General features: G+C 44.1%; 1 protein-coding gene across 4 annotated transcripts in view; it reads left to right on the top strand.

Annotated features, from left to right (window-relative positions):
• Nucleotides 1–14,149, top strand: part of FARP1 (FERM, ARH/RhoGEF and pleckstrin domain protein 1) — a 290,079-nt gene that overhangs the window by 238,058 nt on the left and 37,872 nt on the right. For all 4 annotated transcript variants that reach the window (XM_082366088.1, XM_082366087.1, XM_082366090.1 and 1 more), the window contains 3 exons: nt 5,456–5,637; nt 6,840–6,929; nt 7,987–8,120. In XM_082366088.1, the coding sequence (XP_082222214.1) occupies nt 5,456–5,637; nt 6,840–6,929; nt 7,987–8,120 (406 nt within the window). The remainder of the gene's footprint in view (nt 1–5,455; nt 5,638–6,839; nt 6,930–7,986; nt 8,121–14,149) is intronic.

Genomic DNA, 14,149 nt, shown 5'->3' on the forward strand with positions numbered 1-14,149 from the left:
CTCACAGATACTGTCTGGTTCTGCCTTCTCTCCACGGCTGGGAGCGCAGTATTTCACGGAAGCGTGGATGTATTCCCCCGGGAAGGTGGCTGGTTTCTCCAGTAACAACGAGCTTGGTGATTCTTCAAGCATGGAAGGCCAAACTCACATAACGGTGTATGCACGGGATTAATAGCTCTTGTTAATCTCAACTGAAGAGGCTTTTACTTGTCCTAACAGGTATCTTGCTGTAAAAACTGTCAATTGTAACTGTTCTTTCCGACTGATGGCTGAAGCTTTGTCCTGAGTACAAGATGGTGTTTTTCATTGGTACGAAGCACCACGTCCCCCAGCCCAGACACTGCCAACACCACCACCGTGTTCAGACAAAGGAGAATTCTCCTTTATCTTTTCCCCATAAACGAGAACAAGCTAGTGCATTCGCTATCATTTTCCCATTAGCAGCATTTCTCTTTCTTTTTCTGCAAGTTGCATTCCTGTTGCTTTTCTGAATTGCTTGATGATGAACAGTAACGTTGATGTTTAGCTGCTTGTAAAACTTTTCTTCAAGGAACTTGGTCTAAGAAGCACGTACATTACGCGCAACAACCTAAATTATCAAGAAGAAGGCCACCCTGCTGTGATTGGTAATCCTATAACCTGGTTTTTCTTGTGGAATCTTGTAACTTCAATGAAACATTGTCAGCCCTTTTTTTTTTTTTCCTCTCTTTTTTTTTTCTCACATATTCCATTGGGGTGGGACCCCGCTTAGTTATCAGACTAGAGTGAATCCTGCCTGGTCTGGAGACTTCTCATGAATCAATACAGTATTGACCTTTTTTTTTTTTGGTAACTGGCTTTCAAATGCAGACCATCTCCAGAGAGAGTTTGTCTTCTCTTTTAGAGGGAGATTGTGGATTTAAAAAGAGCCTTTTTAAAAATAAATGCAAACCTGCCTCTGTAATGTATTTCCTACATGTGCCTTTGAAGCATATTCTGGGTACATAGAGTTATAATCTCCTATATTTTAGAAGCAAATGGCAGGAGACAAATCACAATAGATGACTGGCATCTAGATGTTTGCCAAATACAGAACTTTGGGAGAATATTGAGGAAATCCTCATAGATACTTTTTAAATAATTGTACTTTTTATAATTTTGAAAAGAAGACTTGAGAAAGCCATCAACAGTCTCATTTTCATCTGTATTCTCATTCTCAGATATTTTAATACTTACCAAATCTATGGATTACTATTTTTAAAGTTGTCAGGTTTTCTGGTTCCCTCCTTAACAGGAAAAATAACACTTATCTAATTAAAAATGAGGATTCCCAATTTATTGACTAGTTTAAAACACAGGACAGGTACAACTAAGTATTCGAAATGCCATTTTTATTACTGGAAAAACAGATTAGAAAGTTCTCTTTCCCCAGGCTTGTGTGAGTTTGTTCTTAAGCCTTTTTAGTATAGTCAGAGGAAGTAGATGGTCACTAGGCGGCTTGTACCCAGTCCCAAGAGCGGAAGGCAGGCGTGAGTTTGGCTTCTTGATCATAAACCATGTTCCTGCTGTTTATGTGCCTCTGGTGGAGGGCTGGTCAAGAGATGCTCCAGTCTGGGTGATGCTGCAAATCCACCTTCCCTTGTGCAGCCAGAGAGAAGAATTATGAATGTATATTACATTAAAAAGAGCAGCTAAACCAGTTTCTGGGCTGGGTGATAAATTGAAATCCATACATATTGCAGTGCTAATTTGAAGTTCCATAATTGTTGGTGCCATGAGAATGTGTACATTTAAAAGGATTTTTTTTTAAAGCAGTTAACCAGAAATGCCCCCCCTCAAGAGTAGCATTAGTGAAGGCATGTTTAATCCTTGGGAGTGACATAAACTCAGCCCTCTTGATACAGATTAAGGGTAGGGACGGGGACATGGAGATCTGGGGTGGGGGGGGAGGGAGGAGTGTCATGACATTATTTGGTAGAGGTGAGGGACTTGAAAGTTATTAACCAGAAATATAACTGAATGCCTAAAAACCTGCAGGGCAATTTCTAAAAATAGGAAAAAATTCTTTTAAGAATCAAAAGCTTCCAGACTTTTAGGGCGGTAACTGATCTTTTTCTAATCTCTTCAGACTTTTTTCCACCTATTGCCTTAATATCCAGGTGGTTTCTTAGAAGATTCTGCCCGCCCCCCAAATTATTTACCTAGAGCCCCTTGCTGAAAGAAATTCCTTTGTGTCAATTTGTCATAGAGGAGGAAAATGATAAAAATTCCCAGGCATTAATAAGTTCATGGAGTAGCCGTGAGCACCAGTCACCATTTCTTCTCATTGACCAGGGCTGTGCCTTCAAGGCAGGTGACAGACTGTGTGATGGGAACAAGCTTTATAAGGCTGCAGAAACCCGGCAGAGTCATTTTATGTAACATCATGTTTGTTTGCTTTTTTTGTAAAATGGATGACTTCAGTGAAAATTGGTTACATGTAGCTCTAGTAACTGTGACCTTAGACATTGACCTTTCAGACACAACTCTTCACACTTGACCGGGGGCAGGCCCTGCGTGGACACCAGTTTGTACAGACCCTTGTCACACACTGGCTGCAAGTCGAAAGAGAATTTTAATTACCAAGCTGCCAAATTCTACTAATTACTCTCGTCAGCATATTCCATTGATTGTTGAATGGTAAATGAGCTACCTGTTTTTGTTTGGAATATGTCATCTATGAATTTTCAAAGCCTTGAGGAGTTTCTCTTGCAAGAGGAGGAAGGAGGCTATTTTCCATGGATGTGGCTCAGATTGGTAAATGGAACCTCAGAGTTTGGGACCTTTCCCTTGCTTAGCATTGCTGATAGATTTCTAGAACAGACTGCTTGGTCTTTATTGATTTATTGGTCTTACTGTTTAAATACACTCATCGCCGTGGCCTTCTTGGGCCCCGTTAGTAGACACAAAGCCCGTTGAAGTAGCCTCTCAGGAAATGGAAATGGGCTACCCTAACTTGGTCATCCTCCAAGGTTGTGTATTGCACGTGTAATAACTTCAGTGTCACACACACCTTTAGGCCACGTAAGTGAGAACGTAGCTGAACCCAGAACTGTCCCGGACTCTAAGTAGGAACATGGTTGTCATCAGGTTCACTCTCGGTGTCCCGCTTTCTGAATCCTGTCTCCAGTGTGCTCCAGTGGGGTGTCTTCTAGATTGCTATCTTCTTTGCAATGTTTCCTGCCTTCTTTGCAGGGTGGCACCTCTCCCGGAGCCCTGGTCTGTTAGCTCACCCTTCTGGCCCACTAGGTCTACCAAACTGAAGTGTCCCCGGGGAAATTCACTAGGGCAACTATCGACCTTTGGAGGGGGGACATGGTTGTACTCGAGTGTGTTTACCCTTATTTTCTCCCTCACCATGTGGCAGTTGGTTTTTTATCTGCTGCTGGATGCCGTCCAGGGACTAATGGGTACTGTTTCCCCGCCTGCACGCCTCCTTCAAGCTAGCCTTCTAACTGCTTTTCGTTCTTGGCTCCAACTCTTTCAATGAGGAGGCGAACGCTTTTTCTGTCCCATGTCACTGCAGATTCAAGGCCCAGCATGTTCTCACTTACACTGTCTCACCTGGTCTCATGCATAGTGTGAGAGCTGAAGGTAAGCCCCCATGCTTTGCCAGATGATGGTGGACAAATAAAAGGTGACCCTCCAATAGCAACTCACAAATGCATGAAATGTTTTGATCTCCAGACAGACTGCCAGAATTTCTCTTCTCTAATTCCTCTTTGTAGCGATAACATTTTTCTTTTTGTGATTCTTTTTTTTTTTTAAAAGAGAGTAGTGTAGTACCTTGAATCAATTGCAGTTATGATTGTTGTCACTATTTCTATTTGACAAGTTCCAATTCTCTCAAAATGATTGTATTCGGTTGTGCACTAGTGTCAATAAAATTGACATTTGTGAAGCAATTTCTGGCCTTTTTCTCCGGGTTTTACTGGGTCTGGTGGTGTGTGGGGTGATTGTGTCTTTGTCTCACATCAGGACTTTGTTTTAACGATGTCTATGAAAATGCAAGGAATTTAAATGGAGGGATTATTTTTTAATGCGAACTTCTGGAATCTGACTTTACCTGACATTTTCTAATCTTGTTCTTCAGGGATGATTGTACTGACCAACAGTCAGTGGGCAGGATGTCTGCTTTCCGTTGCTTTTGTGGGCGTGGTGGCTTTTCACCCGTGTGTAGGTGACACAGCTAGCTGGTCAACCTGGGACCGGGTGGGGGCTGGTTGGCGGCTTCTGCAGGGTTCATTCGTACTGGGATCAAGTTCATCACCCAACTCCATCAGCTTCATTCGAGGCTGAGCTGTCTTGTAATTTCCGAGTGAATATGAATGAATCCAGAGAGAAAGGATAGAGGTCCAGAAAATGGGGGGATTCCTGGAAAACCACACTTCCCCTTTCCTATCGAGATCCTTGATACTGTGCTGAGTAGCCATGAGCATGAACCTGCATATTGGAAAATGGAGAAAGCGTTTATGTCGTCTTTCCCTATGATGGTAACTGACAGGACTGCAGGCTACTGGAACTTTGTTTACCCTAATCCTAGTTTTTGCACATCTGCTTTAGAATTATAAAACTGTTAGGCAAAACACTTAGTTTAGAAGTAGCTTTTGAAACATCTCATTTTATTAATAGTTTCAAAAGGTTGAGGTATCGGTATTGGCAAAATTCTGTTGGCACAGAGTTTCATGTGCACATATCTCATTTGGCTGACTCGGGTAATTATACATTTTCCTGTTATTTACTGTGGTATCCTTCTCAGAGGAATGATTAATTACCTATCATTTTTTGACTCATAAAGGGGAATTGGGATAATGTAATGACCTCCAGCTTTGCATTTTTAAATGATCACCTTTGCTGTAATTGTGATACTAGTGTTTCTGTCCCAAACAGTGAGAGAGACATGGAGTGACATCACCAGGTATAACAAGCTCGCTTCTGTTCTTTGTAGAATGGGGAGGTGGCTGCTTTCCCTTTCTCTAGCTGTGGCCCATTGTTCCAAGATGTAGTCTGTCCTGGGTGTCCCAAGTCCTTTAGTCTTCTATTAGAATAGCTCTATTTTCTAGTCGCTTCCCACGTCTCCTTGTGATATAGACACTGTCTTTCTCGAGTAATTCTTAGAAGCTAAGGCAGTAGTTAGGGGGTGAAGATTCTATTTGCAGATACACGATGCTTTTAAACTATTGTAATTATGCTCCAAGCAGAGTTCTCCACCTTATCATTAATGACATAACTGTGTTCCACTGAATAGTATCTTTAGGATTAAGGCAGCTGCAACTTAGGGAAAAAAACTAGAAACTCACGAAGGGCATTGTAAGTGTGCCATACGGTAGTCAAACTTCTAAAGGTTTGATTAGGTGAAAACTGTAAGTGGACACCAGGTCCCAGAAGGAATTACTTTTTTTTTTTCTTTTCTTTAATACTTCTCATCCCCAAACAGGCTCCCTGACTGGCAGCCCTCACCTTTCAGAGCTGTCCATCAACTCGCAGGGCGGAGCCACCAACACCATCCTGTCGCCCAACCTGAGCCCCGACGCCAAGCAGGCCTCCCCCTTGGTCAGCCCGCTGCTGAATGACCAGGTGGGCCCTCGGACTGACGACGAGGACGACGGCCGGAGAAAGGTGTGGGGACGGCAGGCGCTCGCCTGTTGATCTTTTTTTTTAATTTCCAGTAATACACATAACATAAAATCTACCATGTGAACCATTCTTAAGCACACCGTTTAGTGACGTTAAGTGCGTTCACAGTGTTGTGTAACCATCCTCACTGTTTCCAGAACTCGGTCATCCTTCCGAACAAACTCCATGCACGTTGAGTGCTATCTCCCCACGCCCGGCCTCTGGCAAGCACCGTTCTGCTTTCTGTCTCTATGAACTGACTACTCCAGGCATTAACCTCATATAAGTGGGATCATACAGTGTCTGTCGCTGTGTAATTGGTTTATGTCCTTCAGCATAATTGTCCTCAAGGCTTATCCATGTTGGTAGCACATGGCAGAATTTCCTTCCTTTTTTAGGTTGACTAGCACTCCATTGTATGGGGATACCACATTTTGTGTATTCATCCATCCATTGATGGACGGCTGGGTTGTTTCCTCCTTTTGGCTATTTTGTCTTAATGTGCTGGGAACGTGGGTGTACAAGTATCTGTTCTCATCTCTGCTTCGTGTGTATCCCCAGAGGTGGAATCGGTTGGACTCTTGTGGGAGGAAGCAAGATGGTTAACAACAAGGGATTTCCTTTTAATTGTTGGTTAAAGAGAAGCAAAACCAATGGCAGACCTGCTCTAGGGCGGTGCTGCCTGCCCACCTAACCAGTGGACTTTAGCTGCTGTAACCCTCGTCCCTTTGGATCAGCGCCCTTCGTGTTCCCATGAACAACGTCACTTCCATTTCCTAAAAATCAATACCACCAGCCCACGATGCCCAGGACAAAGGCTGCTGTGCTTTCTGTTTGGTTCATTTCCTTGAAGCCTGCACCTCTCTATTATCCTAATTAATTAGATTTTCAGGTGCCCAGTATTGAATGAATAGTCCTCAGTGGCAGCTAACACACTCATCCGAGGCCTTTCACTGCGGGTGGTATTTACACAGAAGGAAACATTCCTAGACAGTTTTCTCATCATAGAAACCCATTTTCTATCCTAGTTCCTCTCACACCAAAAAAGGAGAATAGATAAGAGTTTATTTAGCCTTGATACCAGTCAACCAAAGATCGTAAGTTAGCAATGTATCACTTTAGTTAGGACTTTCTTATAATCAGGACATGCTTAGAGAGTTTAGGCTCAAATTATTATGTCTTCTTTCTTTTAATGGATTTTGCAGAGATTCCCAACTGACAAAGCGTACTTCATCGCTAAGGAAGTCTCCACCACTGAGAGAACGTACCTGAAGGATCTTGAAGTCATCACTTCGGTATGTGTAGCGTTTCCCCTAAAGCCTTAGATTACATAATTTATCTTGACTGATGCTCAGCTTTAGGAGACAAGCTGGATCTAATTAAATGTTGGGTTCTCTGACTCCAATTAAAAGAATTTTGGTTCTGGGTTTTAGAAATTAGGCAGTAATAGTATGTTTAATTTGGAATATGCTCTAAAAAGCTTTTTTAACTGTGATTTTTAAGTGCAAAGGAAGGAAGTTTCTAAAGTGGAGAAATTTAAAATTAAACGTTTTACTGTCTGCCTGCACTGATGTAGAACATTTCGTGTTTTGCCCTTTGTTTTTGCTCGAGGGAGACCTCAGAGGCGAATTAGAAGCCTTGTTTTATCTTTGCCAATAAATTGAGCCATGTCGGCAAAATCTGCCCAAAAGACTGCCTTTTATTAATCAGTCCTGTTCAGTCCTGGAAACAAATTCAAAGCATGGCAGATGACTTTATGATCCTGGATTCTGGGAAGGAACCTAGCCCATCGGAGGTCAGTTGGAATCGTTGGGTTTCTGTGCCTCTAGGGCAGCCGTGGTGACCTGGGCAGGTGCTCAGCAATCATTGTGGGACCCACCTGGACTTCAGGTCAGCGAGATGAGTAATGTGTGTGAAGGCAGAGGCTTCACCTCTCTGGTTCAGCCATCTTCCTGCTCAGCATTTCAACGAAGGAGCAGAGATGGCAGTTTCTCAAGGACTAAACCAGAGGGCGTGAAGTGGTGTAACTCAGCGATGACCCAGTGAGCTGGCCATAATGGAAGTTTTGATTTCAGTATCTGCCCACTTCAGAGATTTGTCCCGACTTCCACAGTCAATTGGTAACAAACTGCAGGAAGCGGTTAACGAAGAGATGGGTACTTCTTACCCCATCTAATGAAAGGAGGGAAAGCAGTAAAGCTTGAAAGCCCTTGATGCTCTTGAAATGCTACAGACGCGGCAGGAAAGCCCTTTAGCCTCCACGCGTGGTGGGCTGCAGCGTTACCTCTGAAGAGTTGCAGACCTTCATCCTTCACCTTAACGCCTCTAAGTGTGTCCTCTTTTTATTCCCAGTGGTTTCAGAGCACAGTAAGCAAAGAGGACTCCATGCCCGAAACCTTGAAAAGTCTCATTTTCCCGAATTTTGAACCTTTGCACAAATTTCATACAAATTTTCTCAAGGAAATTGAGCAACGACTCGCCCTGTGGTGAGTACAATCCCGTGTGACAGTTCTATCTCCCACCACCAACCCTCTCTTTCTGTTTCTCATGTTATTTTTATGTTGTTCCTTATAAGCAGCACCCATGAGCAAAGATAAAGCGAGAAGCTGGCTTCAGACAAGCCAAGCTTACAGTGATCTCCTAGTAAATCTACACGTGTTAGATCTCATCCTGGATTTTTTTTCCTTTGGCTTATGGTTCTTCAAAATGCATGTTTTCTGATGATAATTAAATGAATACCACAAAATAGAGTAATTTCTTCTGGAAGGATGATGAGGGTTATAAAGGGTAGAGGCAAAAGAGGGACTTGTAGGGGTGTTGGTAACATTTTACTGGTGCTTGCTTTATAGTCATTTAAGTATTATACGTCTCATGTAGCTTTCAGTATTATATTTCACGGTGTTTATAAAGAAAAATAAGAGCCCCGTACGCCACACACACACACACACACATACACTTTTACCTTGAATCCCACTGCTAGTAATTTATCTTAAGGATACATTCTAATATGTGAAATGACAAATGGCAAAGATAGCCATGGAAGAATTAAAAGATTGGAACTGACGTAAGTATCCAGGAAGAGCAGGCTGGCTAAAAATAATGTTAAGTCTGTTTATTAAATACCATATAAAAGATTAATATATGAGTGCAAAAATTCAGGAAAAATTGTCTATACTATAGAATGCAAAGTCTGATGTTCCCTTGGCCTAAAGTGGAATCTTTTATAGAAAATTCTTTTTCTAAAAATTATTTATTTATTTGGTTGCGCCGGGCCTTAGTTGTGGCTTGAGGGCTCCTTAGTTGTGGCACGTGGGCTTCTTAGTTGCGGCTCCAGGGCTCCTTAGTTGCGGCTCCAGGGCTCCTTAGTTGCGGCTCGCCAGCTCCTTAGTTGGCAGCAGGCGGGCTCCTTAGTTGCAGCAGGTGGGCTCCTTAGTTGTGGCATGCGAACTCTTAGTTGTGGCACTAAGAGTGTGGGATCTAGTTCCCTGACCAGGGATTGAACCCAGGTCCCCTGCATTGGGAGCACGGAGTCTCATCCACTGCGCCACCAGGGAAGTCCCCTATAGAAAATTCTTACGGGGTTTTTTTTTTAAAGACATGTGTAGACACATGAGGAGTTGTCTATCTACTAAACACGCATTTGAAAAATGCCAGGAGATGATAGCAGACATTTTCTACTATGTTTCGGGTGGAAATGGAACCCACTGTATACTGTATCCATCCTCACTACAGGTGAGAGTTTGGTTCAAAGTGGTCTCGGGGGTGTTTAGTGACCATTAAGGCCTGCAGGATCCCTGGATGAGGTGGTCCTGCCCCTGGTGATTCCAAGGATGAGATTCAGGCACCAGTTAACAGGTTCGCAGAGCTGCTCCCTGTGTTGTGAAGCAGATGTGCTCAGACGTCTGACTGTATGTTTTTTATACCTGGAGATAATTCAAGTGCAGCTCTCTTTGCTGTGATAGAAGGAAGTAGGAGACTTCACTCAGATGCCCCAGGGAGGAGAGCACAGCCAGGATTGAGAAAGAACAGGTACAAAAGCAGCTTCACTGAAGATGGGGAAAGACTGAAAATGCCAGTTTAGAGTCTTACTCTATTTTGGTGCTGTGAATGCAAGAGAAATACCACTTTTTGAAATTAAAAAAAAATATTCTACAAAATCTAACTTTACCTTCCCAAAATTTACTGGAAGCCTTTCGATTGTGTTCTGCCATATCGTCTCCTCATTCATACAAAGTTGAATGATGCTTTCATAATGGAGTCAAAGACCTTCCAGCTCTGGAGAAACCAACGAACAGTTCATTTTCTAGCCAGTGAGATGTGTATTAATATAGTCTTTCTATAGGCTCAGAGCATCTTGAGATGGTATCACTAGAGCAGTTTTGGTCCACATGGCAGTTGATTTAAATAAGATTGGGGAGGGCTTCCCGGGTGGCGTAGTGGTTAAGAATCCGCCTGCCAATGCAGGGGACATGGGTTCGAGCCCTGGTCCGGGAAGACCCCACACGCCGCGGAGCAGCTAAACCCGTGCGCCACAACTACTGAGCCTGCGCTCTAAGACCCATGTGCCACAACTGCTGAGCCCACGTGCCACAGCTGCTGAAGCCCGCACGCCTAGAGCCTGTGCTCCGCAACAAGAGAAGCCACTGCAGTGAGAAGCCCGTGCACCGCATCGAAGAGTAGCCCCCACTCGCCGCAACTAGAGAAAGCCCACACGCAGCAGTGAAGACCCAGTGTAGCCAAAAATAAATAAATAAATAAATTTTTAAAAATAAAATAAATAAGACTGGGGCAGTCACACACAGGAGATGTCCTCCGCTGGCAGCACCCTGGCAGCCCAGCATGGGGGCTTGCGCTAGCTGCTGCTGTCACTGGCAGAACAGCCGTTTCCTTGGTTCTTGTCCTCTCCAGGGAAAGAATTCAGACGAGAGACATAGAGCAGTTTTAAGTAACAAGAGTTTTGTTAAACAAAGCAAAAGTGTGCTCCTGAGAAAGGACAAGAGCCGGCTGCCTGGAAACCAGAAGCCGTCCCACAAGGGGGGTAGGGTTGGGTTTTTTAGAGTCGTGGTCCCTCCCTGTGTCCTGTGTCATTTGACTGACAAGTTGATTGACAGCTTTAGGTTGTATTACTTCTCCCTTAGTGCGCAGGTGCTTACCCATAAGCACCCAAGTGAAACACGAGGGGGGTGGGGAGGAACAAAAACTACAATGCTAATTTATTATAATTACAGCATAACGAACCCCACCCTGTCACTCTTTGAGTCACCTTTTGGGTCTTGGTGTGCCTGCACCAACCTGTTCTGGCAGTTTTATCTTGCTTGGTCCTGATAAGGCTGGAAACTTAGCGGTGGTCCTTGACCACAAGAGGGAGGACCTCTGGGCATGTTCTGATCACCAGTGTCCAGATGGGGGAGGGAAAGATGATCCCCATCCAGGACGGGGCAGGGACCTGCTCGTGTCTGACTAACTACCTACCACTGCCACCAGAGAACTTTGGAGAGCTGTATGAAACATTTCATTCTAGGAATGACGCCATGCTCCTGGACTTATCTCTGACCATAAATCTTTAGCCCTTATCTGTGAAAGAATATCCAGTTGCTTAAAAAGCACTTGCTGTCATTTATTTCCCATAGAATTTTCAGTAGAGTGTCGTTCAGAGATCTACAATTTTATTCATGTTTTCCATGAAGATACCAGCAGCATGTTAAAGACTCAAAGCTAAAGAGAGAGCACATAGTCAATATGCAGCTCAATTGACTTGACCTTCAATAGCCTTACAACAGTGGACGCACACCAAACTTATGACGTTTATTGGAAGTCATTGTAAAAGCCTGCCATTAAGTTCAGCTAATCAGTTCCTTAAGGGCATGATGAGGAAGACCTGCCTCGGCAGGGATTCAAGGCAAAAGGTTGAGTGTGATGAGTTTAGTGTGAGCCAATAGAATAACACAGAGAGAGATCAACGTCTATTGTATCTGTAGCTCTCAACATTGGCTGCTCATTAAAATCACCTAGAACCTTTAGAAAAAAAAACCTTGATAACCAGGCAGAGCCCCAGACGGTTGTATCAGAATCTCTGAGAGGTAGGCCCTAAGCATCAGTAGTTCCTAAAGCTTCCCAGGTGATTATTCCAGCGTGCAGCCAAGGTCAAGAACGCATGCAGCCAAGGTCAAGAACCTCTTCCATAGACTCTGCCTCATTCGAAGGAGACCAGAGCATGGGAAAGGATTGCCCCTTGAAACTCGAAGGTTCTGAGCTCCGTCAGAATACCGTACCCAATTCTGAGTTTCACGTTTGAAATGGGATAATAGTAGAATGCATTTCATTTTTAAAAAATTGTTGGAAGTATGGGCATTTGGCCTAAAAGGGAGAAGATTTTGGAAAATAGGATGGCCCTTTTCAGGCTGGTGGTATGAAAGAGGGCGTCGGCGTCATCTTAATTGTACCAGAGGACAGAATTTAAACAAAGGAGTGAATTTCCAAAGAGGCGCCTTGTGTCCGAGTATAGAAAAAGCTTTCCTCACAGTAACTGCAGCTTGGCGATGAGAGGCTGCCCTACGAGGTAATGAGCTCCTCTGCCTCGGGGTTTCTTGAGCTGAGGTTGCCCATTTCCAGAAGGTACTTATCTATTGGGCGAAACCCCAAACCTGGCAGGGCATCAGGGTCACCTGGGGTTGATGGGCCAGGGAAGTTTTGAAAAAATAGACTGCCAGGCCCCACCCGGCCCTCCTTAATTAGAACATTGGGGTCAGACCCAGAAATTTGCATTTTAAATTGCTTCTTGAGATGACTGTGATGAATGACTTTTCTGAAACAACTGATGTAGACTGCCTGTGACAAACCGAAGATTCTCTGATGCCTTGGTTTGCATTTGGCTTATAACTCTTGTTTCTTCTATGAGCAATGACTGAATGAGTGAATGAATGAGTGCATGGGTGAGCCGGGTGGGTGGGTTGGGGAGTGAGCTGCTGAGCGTCAGGCTTCGCCCGCTGGGGACTTGCATTCTCAGAGGAGGGGGCAGGCTCGGGGGGCAAGGAAGGCCAGGCCCTCTCGTGGATGAGTGGGCCATGTCCAGTGTGGGCAGAGGGCGTCACTGGCCAGTTCTGTCTTGGAGGACACGTGGGCCATTAATGCCCACACAGGAGAGGCAACCCATGAGCAAACATGCTCAATGAGATGAATGGATCACATGGAGTTTATTAAGAAAGGAGTTTGCTCTGGGTTATTGACAGACAGACTCGTGTGTGTGTGTGTGTGTGTGTGTGTGTGTGTGTGTGTGTGTGTGTGTGTATTGATACTCTGAGATGGGAGACATGGCTTGGCTCACGTGGCGTGGGATGGCTGTGCCTGCGTCCTCCATCACGCCACCTGAGGTCCACATCCAGCTGTCCGTGGCCTTGCACGGCCTCGTTTCCTCACCTGTAAGGTGTGGGGTGCGGTCTCCACTTCACAGGGCCATCACACCGACTAAATGGGACAGTGTCTGTAAAGGGCTTGGTGTCCTGTCCCACACAGAAAAAGGTGGGGAAGACGGACCATTTTTTATTTTTTTAATATTTTTTTATCCATTTAAAAAAATTTTTTAATACTTATTCATTCATTCATTCATTCATTTTGGCTGCGCCAGATCTTAGTTGCAGCATGCAGACTCTTAGTTGCGGTATGCAGCACCTAGTTCCCCGAACAGGGATCGAACCTGGGCTCCCTGCATTGGGAGTGTGGAGTCTTACCCACTGGACCGCCAGAGAAGTCCCCAGACCATTTTTTAATGTAAACTTCTATAAATCAAAATCTTAGATTTAGAGAAAAGTTGCCACGAGAATAGAATTTCTGCACACTCCTCTGCCCTAACCTCCTGCTGACGTCAACTTGTTATATCACTGGGCACGTTCGTGAAAACTAAGAAACCAGTGTTGGTTCTATTAAAAAGCAAAATTTGAGTGAGTAAATTTTAAAGGTCTGATTGGCTTTATTAGATGATTCATTAATGGGCAGCATTCCATCTAGCTAGTAGAGAGGAGCTCCAAGGAGCTCCAGGAAGGGAACGGTCTTTAAAGGCAAAACAAGGAATAAACAAAAAACATTATTTCAGACGTAGGTAGCCTACCTGGGGGACAGAAGGGGTCTGTGTGACAGGTGACCTCATCTTCGTTTGGGGATTGAGAGGGCCCACGTGACAGATGACCTCATTGGTGCTGACCGCAAAATTCCTGGCTGACTGGCTAGGATTACATTCCTGGGGGAGGTTGTAACTGCAGTTAGGTTAGGTATTAGGTCTTGGTTTTAGCCCAAGTAACTCCACTTTGGATCTGTCCTTTCTCTTTTAACACTACATTATTATCCACTAAACTCCAGACTTTATTCAGTAATAATATTTTTAATTATTGTTAATAGAAAGAAGTCTAAAGTTTACAGTGCACCTCAAGGTCCCCTAGATTTGGGGCGTAAATATCACAGCCACCATGCCTTTCTTTGCAGGCCTAAGTTAGGTTGTCAAATACTTCCATCAGCAGTGGGG

Source organism: Balaenoptera borealis (assembly GCF_965194805.1).
Source record: "Balaenoptera borealis genome assembly, chromosome: 18".
NCBI lineage: Eukaryota > Metazoa > Chordata > Mammalia > Artiodactyla > Balaenopteridae > Balaenoptera > Balaenoptera borealis.